Below are 10,763 nucleotides of genomic sequence, written 5' to 3' on the forward strand. Positions count from 1 at the left end.
CTGCTTGACGAGCCTATATTGTGTATGTATGTGACGTCACTGAAGGCCTAAGGTTGAAATGCACGGCCCGCCACTGCTAAGCATATATTAATACATTTTGGTAGAGAGGAATATAGGACTACTGTCATATAGGTTATGTTATCGGGCATCCTTCTAATTCCCTTGAACAACCAAGATTGAACTTTTGAACTCTTTATAATTTCTATTATCTAGTCCAGTTAAAGTCCAGGGGAGGAAGCCCCATCATAGTAAAGAGGATACTAATGTGATGTGTGTAGTTCTTCATAGCCTCTTCATTTTGCTCTCAAAGTGCACGGAATTGATGGATTTTTAACAGAATGTAGAATAAAATTCTCCCGGGGGGGGCATGGGGCATGCCCCCGGACCCCCCTAAAGGGGCTGTGTTCCCCTTGGGGCGAAGCCCCCCTTGTTCTTGAAACCTACTTACGCCCCTGCTGCCAATCCTAAAATTTTAGAGGACAGAGGAACAAAATTAGCACCCCACACATTTCAATTTCAGTTTATAAAAACAACAAACTGTATAATTTGAAAAAGACTTTTTATTTCACACAAAGATAAGCAAAAAAAAAAAAAAAAGGACAAATGTACCAAGCGGGACAAATGTTTCAAGCAAACAATTGTTCCATACAATCTTCATATCTCATATTCGTCACATAACCAAGGTGAAGTCCGCCTACATTCGCCACAGGTAAATTTGCCACTGGCTGCAGAGTACTTCTGTTATTATTGCAGTGTAAGCGTGCCTGGCACTTAGTCTTTATCTGTTGACTCTCAACGTTCATCTCACGGCTCAGCTGTTTACGCTCTTCCATTTGTTGTTTTTCCTGCATCAGTCTCCTTTTGAGCTCCTCTGAAAGCTCCAGCATGAACAATCGGTGACTTTCTTTTGGACCCTGTACATGCTGTGTACAAAACATGTGCTTTTGTGGCAGCCATATCAAGGAGGTTATAAAACACAGCCATTGGCCATCTCATTCTACTTGCACGCACAGAGTAATTGCGTAATTACTAGTCCATGATGGCGACACCGCATTTGAGATTATTTTAATCATCAACTGTGTTTGGTTTTTGTTTTCGGGCATCCACAATTTCAACTTTTTGATGCATGGTGCTCAAAAGACATTTTTTTTTTTTTGATGCATACACAGTCAGCAAAGCTCTTCCAGATGCGAACACCTGTGTGGAGTGTGACTGGTGCCCCAAGGTTTCCTTTGCAGTTGCTGGTAGCTCCTGACGATTTTTGTTGATGTGGCCAAGCAGAGTCGTACTGTGCTGTCTGTTCGTCAAAGACAGAAAGGTGAAGAAATTGTTCATAGTTACAGTCCTTCCCTGGTCCAGAAATGATTCCATTAATTTCAGAACAACATTCTCTGACAGCCTCTCTCCCGTTGGACGAGTGGGATCTTTTCCCAAGTAGGGGATGGCATTACACATGTGTTTAGTGTCCAGATCCGCTGCAATCCAAAATTTGATTCCAAACTTGTCAGGCTTGGATGCCATGTATTGCAGAAAGGGGCAGCGAACCTTTGACGGAAACAACTGCTCATCCACAGTGACATGCTGTCCTGGACTGTAGGATGATATACAGTTCTGAACGAACTACTGCCAGATTTCTGAAATTGCAGCGAATTTGTCATTTTGTATGCGTTCCCTGCGGGTGTCCTCGTTGTCAAAGCGGAGGTATCGCTTTATTTCGTAAAATTGATTACGAGACATAATGGATTTGATATCTGGGGTACCAAACTTATTGGCCCACATGTCTCGCTTGGGACCTATGTAACTCAGCTCGTGGACAGTCATCTGCCAGTTGGGGTTGGTTCTGTGGCTCTCGCGGACTGTGTGTTCTCTGATGCTCAGCAATATGTTTACATCCACCAAACACAAGAAGCTTTGAAGGTGACTTGTGATTTTTCGTCTCACTGACTCTGTTGGCCTTCCAGATCCGTTGAAGGCAGTTTGTGGGGTTTCAGCAGCAATCAAGTCTCCAACTTTCCATTGGCACCAAACAGTGCCATCTTTCGCCCTTTCTACTGATCCAGGCGGTGTGGCAACATGACCAACTTTTTGTTTTTTACTTTGAGGAGGGTTGCCATACATTGTGTCTTCCTCTTCATCAGATGTGGCTAGTCCAGGGGTGGGCAAACTTTTTGGCTCGCGGGCCACAATGGGTTCTAAATTTTGACAGAGGGGCCGGACCAGAAGCGCAGATGGATGGAGTGTTTTGGTAACCCCACCTCACAGGAGAAAAAAATATATATCATGGGATATGGAGAAAACATGTGCTTTAATTTCAAATGAAAATGAACAAAAGCATTACAACAAAAGATCTGTCTTTAAAGCCCCACAGTATTTAGCTATTTATTGAAATGAGTCTTCAAACACTGAAAATTAAATGAATAAAAAATATTTTTTTTGTTACTAACAATTTCTATTTTAAAGCACTGCAAGTTCTGTTACCTTCAGGATATCATCATCACTCTCTTCCTGACTGTATTTATTTCAAAAACAGTAAGAGATTCAGATGTACTTATCCTGCTCCTTCTTTTCAGTTTGTGTCTCCAGTGCCAAAGGTCAACAATGATCAGCGCAAGGACGGAACATTGATAACGCGCCACTGTGGAGCGCGTTATATTTGATCTGGTGCACATTGTTTGTTTTGAGAACGTGCGTTCATTTGCGCACCACTTATGTGCGCTCCTTAACAGAAATGACATGTAACATATAAGGCTTACTGAACTAATTATTTTCCAAAGCATTTTTTGCATAATACAAAGGAGAAACTTTTACTTTCAGTGGGAACAGTGCTGTTGGTCCCCCTTTTTAGCCAGTGCATCAAAGTCTGGAGTGAGTTTAGTTGTAGCAATTCTCAGGATGGATCTGAGGTGTTGGTCTGTTAATTGGGATCTGTGGCTGGCCTTGTTGATGTTCATGATGCTGAACGTCTGTTCACACACGTAGGTCGAGCCGAACAACACCAGCATCTTCTGCGCTGTCCTCCGGAGATTTGGAAATGCGGCTTCATTGAGTGAAGCATAAAAGTCATTCGGTTTCAGAGAGTTGAACTTCTCTTTTAAGACTGGGTCGGACTGAAGTTCGATCAGTTCGAGCTGCAGCTCCCCTGGAGCTGTTTCGGGGTCTTGTGACAGGGGACAGGCCACCAACTGAAGTGACTTGTCAATTTTTTCAAAATCAGAAAACCGACGGCAGAATTCTCCATGCAGCGCATCTAATGACTTGCTGTATTTCTTCACTTTTGCGCCGGCCTCTTTCAGCGTGGCTAGTGTGGGAAAATGTGTGAACGACTTATTTAAAATTTGCCTGGAGAATAAAACCAGCTTGGATTTGAAGGCTTTCACGTTTGTGTACATGTCCTGCACAAACTGATCCTTCCCCTGTAGTTTCATGTTGAGCTCATTCATGTGTGAAAATACGTCCGCAGCAAACGCCAAGTCACACAGCCAGCTCTTGTTGCTCAGCTCAGGAAATTCGTCAGCCTTTCCCTGTAACTCCAAAAATGCACCAATCTCCTCTTTGAGCTCCCATACTCGTTGAAACACTTTGCCCAAACTTAACCAGCGGACTCGGGAGTGATAAAGCAGGTCCTGGTGATCCGCATCAGTTTCCTCCAGAAACGTAATGAACTGACGGTGCTGAAGTCCCCTTGCGCGAATAAAGTTGACGAGTTTCACGACAGGATTCACAACATGATTCAGCTGTAATACCGATTTACATAGAGATTCCTGGTGGATGATGCAGTGGAGAAAAGTAACATCCTGGTCAGGATTTTCATCTTTGACTTTATTCTGGATTCTCCTCAGCAGGCCAACGTTTTTCCCCGTTAAATTCGGAGATCCATCTGTGGTGACGTTGATAAGTTTACTCCAAGGGAGCTTCATATTTTCGATGACAGCAGACACCCGGTCAAACAAGTCTTCTCCCCGTGTTTGTCCTTTCAGAGACTCCATTGTCAAAAACTCCTCCGTTATTTCAAAAGTGTCGTTAATCCCTCGGATAAAAATGAGGAGCTGAGCAGTGTCTTTGACATCGTTGCTTTCATCCAGTGCTAATGAATATAACGTGAATGACTCCGCCTTTTTATTTAAGTTGCTGGTGATATCTTCATCTATTAGTTCCACACGGCGAGTCACTGTCCTGCGCGATAAACTGATTTTTTCAAATTTGTCTTTGCTCTCTGGGCACAAGACACTTGCTGTCTCCACCATACATTCTTTTAAAAACTCGCCTTCAGACAGAGGCTTGCTGGCCTTTGCCAGTTTGAATGAAAGCATAAAACTTGCCTTGGTACTTGACTCCTGAATGGCAGTTTGGCGGTAAAAAAAGTTTTGTTGAGCCTGTAAATTCGCCGCCAACTTCTGAGCAGTAGCTTCCCGTCCTTTCGTTGACAGCTTGCTAGCATAGTTAGCGTGCTTTGTAGTGAAGTGACGGCTAATATTATATTCTTTAAAAACCGCCACAGTTTCCTGACATATCAGGCATACAGCAGACGATCGGTGTTCAGCGAAAAAATATTTAGTTATCCACTCCTTCTTGAACACTCGACATTCTCTGTCCACTTTCCTTTTCCTAGGTCCGCTCATCTCTACAGAAGGACTGAGGGGTCAAAAAGCAAACATCGAGTACCGTAATATGCGGAACCTCAACAAAGTCAATGTAACTAGAGTGCGCCATCTAGTGGGAACACATTAGAATTGCAGAGTGCGCCATCTAATGGGAACACATTAGAATTGCAGGGAAAATAAAACATTAACAAAGTTTATTTATTTAATTTCTTCAAGTTCGGCGGGCCGGATTAAAACGTTTGGCGGGCCGCATGTGTCCCCCGGGCCGTAGTTTGCCCATGCCTGGGCTAGTCGGTGCTCAAGTCATTGAAAGGAAATTGTGCAGGACAGCTGTGTCTTTGTCAGTGGGTAAGTACCCACTTGATGGGTACTTAAGAATACAATGGAAAGTAGGTAGGGGTGTGACACATATTTGGTTTCTGTGGGAGGAAACAGAGTCGAGACTAAACTCTCCCTCTTGGGAGTCGAAATGGCTTGCGCTGTCTGCGCTCGCAGCAAGGCTTCTCACCAGGCACCCACCGGTATGCTGCAGCCTCTTCCTACACCCAGTCGGCCCTGGTCCCATGTGGCATTGGACTTTGTGTCCGGACTTCCCCCTTCTCAGGGTAACACTGTGATCCTAACGGTGGTGGACCGTTTCTGTAAGGGAGTTCACCAGGTGGCCCTGCCTAAACTTCCATCAGCCTCAGAGACTGCTGTGCTCCTCATGGCCTATGTGTGCCCTGCATGGCTTTCCCAAGGATATTTTCTCGAATCGAGGACCTCAATTCGTCTCCCGTGTATGGCAGGCATTTTGCAAGGGGTTGGGTGCTTCTGTTAGTCTCTAACGGGCAAACTGAGAGGATGAACCACAGAGTGGAATCCGACCTTCGTTGTGTGGCCGCGAAGAGGCCTGCCACCTGGAGCCGGTTTCTCCCCTGGGTTGAGTATGCAATCACTCCCTGGTCTATTCCACCACCGGACTCTCGCCCTTTGAGGTGTCTCTCGGTGACCAGCCACCCATCTTCTCGGCACAGGAGTCTGAAGTGGCAGTTCCTTCAGTGCAGAACCACCTGGACCGCTGTCGTTGTGTCTGGGAGGTCGCCCGAACTGCCCTGCTCCATGTGGCCGAACGTGCCAGTTGTGGTGCTAACCATCGTCGTTGTTCAGCACCGGCGTACCAACCTGAGCAGAAGGTGTGGCTGTACTCCAACGATCTTCCACTCTAGTCAGGTGTCAAGAAACTCAATCCCCGGTTTTTCGGGCCCTTTGAGATCCAAAGGGTGCTCGGTCCTGTCAGCAGTGCATCTGAAGCTCCCTCCCTCCATGAAGATCCATCCTGTTTTTCATGTGTCCCGGGTTAAATCAGTCTCCGTCAGCCACGATGCTTCCGACCCCGGCCCCGCCTTCCCGAGTTTGTGAATGAGCTCCCCCAGTGAAAGGTCCGTAAACTGATGGATGTCTCCAGCGCCGGTACTGTTAGGGAAGGGCCAGCCAAGCAGCCTCCTCAGCCAGGGCGCTCTGCACCTCACACCTGATGGTCATTATTCTGTTGGTTAGTGTTTGTGCCTTAGGGCCATGGATTTTTGTTTGTATTGCTTTCCTCCTTGTTTTTATGTCTGCCATGAATTTTTGTTTGTTACTTTGGATTATTGTTGTTTTCAGATCTTTGTTCTGCATTTAGTTTTCTCAGGGTTTTGTTCATACAGTCTGTCAAGTTCACCCTGCCTCTCCCTCCTGCCTGTTTTTTGGGGGTCCCCCCGTGCATGACACCATATAGATTAACTAAAAGAATAGGAATCCAGCATACAGAGTTAAATGGCATTTTATTTGCGTGATGTCTATTTTTCCACAGTCTACATAAATTACAACTGGTCAATTAACATGTTCTTGTACAGTATGCATACAATAATAATAGAAATGAATCACAATATATAAACAATTTAAATAGGCAGAATGTCAATCACATATTCAACTTTTGATTCAATGTTTTGGACATGCATTCAATATATAAAAATAGACCTTTGGTTAAATGTATTTACAGTTTTTATATAAATATGTTATAATTGTATTTTTAAAATACAAAGATAAATCCAGTGGAATGATGTACATTGTGTACCATCCAACAATTACAAAAATTTTTGGGATATTTAGCATTCAAATAAGAGTTAATACATTTGAAATGCAACTTTCATGACAATTACAGGTCTCTTGTTATTCATTTTTCAGCATTTTAATTTGTCAACAACTCACCCCCAATCTTTGTCTGAAGGTAAATGACAGATCAGATCAAACAGATATAAATAATATTCTCAATTATAATCCCCCCCAGCCCCCCCCCAAAAAAAAAAAACATGGGTCTAGCTCTGCCGGACATCCTGGAGAAGTTGATTGATCTCAGCGACTAACTCACTGGCATCCACCAGCTCACGGCGGCTGTCACTGCGTTTTCCCTGTAGATGGCTCAGTACAGAGTCAAAATCGTCCTCTTCATAGTTTTCTGGGATTTCCTCCATAGCAGGAAGCCATTTGGATGATGGGCCAGGAATGGGCACGGTTGTTGCCACTGAAGCCTGACAAGTTTGTTTCCCAGTGGGGCTGACTCTTGCTGTGAGCATGGAGCAGCTGTGTGATTTGGGGTTCTGACTGTTTTTGACTGCCTGTGAGTTACTGTGATTGCTGCTCTGGAAGCTGAGCTTGGTGCACGGTTTCAGGGTGTAGTAGCCTCCGCCCTGATGGTGACCAGATGGAATGATGCCATTTCCTGGATTCTGGAAGTGTGTATTGGCAGCCCAGGCTGCCACACCCTGCTGGTGGATGGAGGGGTTGGTCTTGCCTGGGAGATGATCCCTCTTTCGATCCAAAGATCCAGTCATTGATACGCCAATACCACTGAAACTCATCCCCTTCTGTTTCTCATTAACTTGGCCATATGAATCTAAGCTCTGGGGGAGCAGGCGCTGAAAAATACTGCTCATCTCAGAGAGCAAGGATGAAGCTCCACAAAGTTCTTCATCTGTAGCCTCATCCCCACCGTTAACGTCAACTTTCTCTTCCGCAATGCTCTCTCTGCCCGGGTTTTTTCCAAAGGTGGAGAAGCTTTGGTTCCGGCCAGATCCATTTTCAATGCATGGCTGTGGAGTGTTGTCCTGAGACTGGTCAGTGGGCTGGCAGGCTTCATCCCTGGGAATGTAGAGATTGCTTCGATAGTCGGAGGATGATGACTCTGGGGACTCAAGTGGGGGCATCCAGCACTGATCCGAATGACCCAGTACACGACACTCCTCTGTGCAGAGCCTCATAGCTGGAAAAAAAAGTGGGAATTTCTGGTAAGAAATCAGGAAATAGACCTATGTAGTTTACGTACTGTCGTGTCAGTAAGCAAAGTGTGTGATTATTTTAACATATGTCTCTCATGTGAAGTTTAGTGGCTATTCTTTCGGGAAAAAAAAAATTATGATATGATATCACTGTAGCGTGAACTTTTTACATTTTCCATAAATTTCACCTGAAAGCCAAATATCCCTAACTTTTAGTGAGTAGCGTATATTTGTGCACATTTTGAAGTTCTGATTAAAATGGCTAAATTTAATACAGTGACAACGAAATGGCGGTTAATATTAGTTATGGCTTTATATGAAGAAAAAAGTTACAGAGTCTGGAAATTCTGTGATTTCACCAGCTATTATTTTGCCTTTCTCTTTTCCCCTATTTTGCCATCAATATCTGTGGAAATCTGTTGTGAGTCATACATATCCTATTAAGAGGCAATCAGACAAGGCTGTCAATGGCCATTAGCCATTCAAAATAACATTTTTGGTGGCATTTCCCTTTCATGGTTCTCTTTTCAAAAATACATTTCACAGAAAATCTCAGAAGAATAAATTAGGCAAATCGAATAGGCCTTCTTAAAGCCGTCATTAGAAGCATACTCTTCTTACGTCTGCCATTGAGGGACTTCATTATCAGCTCATTACCATGAATGACACATTTATTATATATCTTAGAGAAGAACCGCACATGTGCTTGCAGTGGATAGGGAAGCTGCTGCATACAGTATGCTGAGCTGATAAAAGGGTCAAATGAAATGTTTAAACTCAAAGATTTAAGTGTTAAAATAAAATAAAATCATCATCGAAACCTGCTCATCCAAGTGTATGTTACCATAATTTAAAAACTGAAAGCTCGGGCTTTTGCATGTGTTTATTCTGAGCTTTTCTTCTATTAAATTAAATCGGAGGACATAATATTGTTTTTATCTCACAAGAAAGTATCTCCCTTTTGCTGTCTGAAACCCATTCAGAGTGTGAAACACTCCTGCGACTACAATGACAGCTCAAGTATAATTTTATTTAATTGCTATAACTTTTGACTGATTTTTTGAAATAAAATGAGCCATCATCATGATCATTTGAAAAACGACGTAATATTCCTGATTATCCGACAGTAAAGCTACTTGAAAATATACACATGCTTAGTTGAAACATTATTTCTGATTCAGTGGAAACCGTGTCCATAATGACAATGAAGTGACTGAATACTGCTCAAAATCATCCATGCAGGGGACAGAAGGGTGGAAGCCAGAGAGATTACATAGTGGAAGATAGGTTAGCTTTAATTATCGAAGAAAGGGTTCTGTCAGTCGTCATCTGTACCTGTGGGTAAAATACAAAAAACAAAAAAAAAAAACAAAACAAAAAAAAAACAAAGAAAAAAGGACGATTCGCTTCTCTCACAGAAGCTTCGTCAGCGGTAGACAACCCTGAAATCTCCGTGAAGACTCCGGGAAATTGCTCTGCGCTAAAAAGCTGAGCGTGGCCTATTTGAGGACTGGGTGGGGATGGTTCGTCACGCCCCTATGGTGAAGAGGCCCATTGATTTCTAAATTCCCTATCGTTGGGTCTTGATTAGGCCTATTGTTTGGGCTAGGGCTGAATAGCTACTTTCAGTTAGCCTGATCAGCATGTCTATGTCCCTTGGTGGTCAACAAGTTATTGTAAATAGGAGGCAGGTTAAATCTGATACCTCCTTCACGGTTCAGAGAGGGTGAAAATTTTTTTAACAAAAATCGCTTCCTTTACTCCCCTTTCAAACCATCTCTTTTCTGTTCCTAGGATTTTTACTTGTTCATCTTCAATTGTGTGGTTTGTTTCTTTTAAGTGTGCGTATACTGCACTTTTCTTGTCATTGTTTTTCCATTTGTGTTGATAAAGTCTTTTCTTGAGTGTTTGTTTGGTTTCTCCGATGTAATGTTCCTTGGAGTTGCAATACACAAATAAATTACCACAACAGGAGACGGGACAGAAAAAAAAGGCACTTGAAGTAGGGCTGGGCACTGAATCGAAATTTAATCGTGATTTCGACTTTGCTTTCTCACGATCAACCAAACATTATTATCAATGGAAAAGGATCATTGTGCCAAATGATGTGGTGTGTTTGCAAGTTCCCAAAATTCTGAAAACACCCCGAATGTTGCTTGTACAGTAAGCGTATGATGTAATGTGATTCTGCCTTGCGTTTTTTTTTTTATTCCTATCAATTTATATATATATATATGTCGCACAAGACTGCAGGTCCTGACATACCAACTTGTGCACAGCCTGGATTGATTACAAGAAAGCCTATGACTCAATGCCACATACATGGATCACTGAATGCTTGGAGTTGTATAAGGTGAACAGGACCCTAAGAGCCTTCGTTGCGAACACGATGAGGATGTGGAAAACCACACTTGAAGTCAATGGCAAGCCACTTACCCAAGTGTCCATCAAATGTGGAATATACCAAGGTGATGCACTCTCCCCACTGCTGTTCTGCATCGGACTGAACCCCCTAAGCCAAGTAATCACCAAGACAGGCTATGGATACCGCCTCAGAAATGGAGCTGCGATCAGTCACCTCCTCGACATGGATGACATAAAGCTGTATGCTAAAAGCGAAAGGGACATAGACTCCCTGATCCACACAACCAGGATCTACAGCAGCGACATCGGGATGTCATTCGGGCTTGAGAAATGGAGTCAGATGGTGACTAAGAGAGGAAAGGTAGTCCACACTGAAGGAGTCTCACTCCCTGAAGGAACAATAGCAGATATTGAGGACAGGTACAAGTACCTTGGTATACCACAAGCCAGTGGCAACCTCGAACTGGCAACAAGGAAAGCGGCTACGGCCAAATACCTC

At 43.5% G+C, this 10,763-nt stretch overlaps 1 protein-coding gene across 4 annotated transcripts in view; it reads right to left on the minus strand.

Moving 5' to 3' along the window:
* Positions 1-6,389: 6,389 nt before the first annotated feature.
* The window catches only part of LOC109529162 (protocadherin-18-like), a 13,762-nt gene continuing 9,388 nt past the window's right edge, over positions 6,390-10,763 (minus strand). For all 4 annotated transcript variants that reach the window (XM_019892382.1, XM_019892380.1, XM_019892381.1 and 1 more), the window contains one exon: positions 6,390-7,884. In XM_019892382.1, the coding sequence (XP_019747941.1) occupies positions 6,941-7,884 (944 nt within the window). In that variant the 3' untranslated portion in view covers positions 6,390-6,940. The remainder of the gene's footprint in view (positions 7,885-10,763) is intronic.

Source organism: Hippocampus comes, unplaced genomic scaffold (genome assembly GCF_001891065.2).
Source record: "Hippocampus comes isolate QL1 unplaced genomic scaffold, H_comes_QL1_v1.1 scaffold358, whole genome shotgun sequence".
Lineage (NCBI taxonomy): Eukaryota > Metazoa > Chordata > Actinopteri > Syngnathiformes > Syngnathidae > Hippocampus > Hippocampus comes.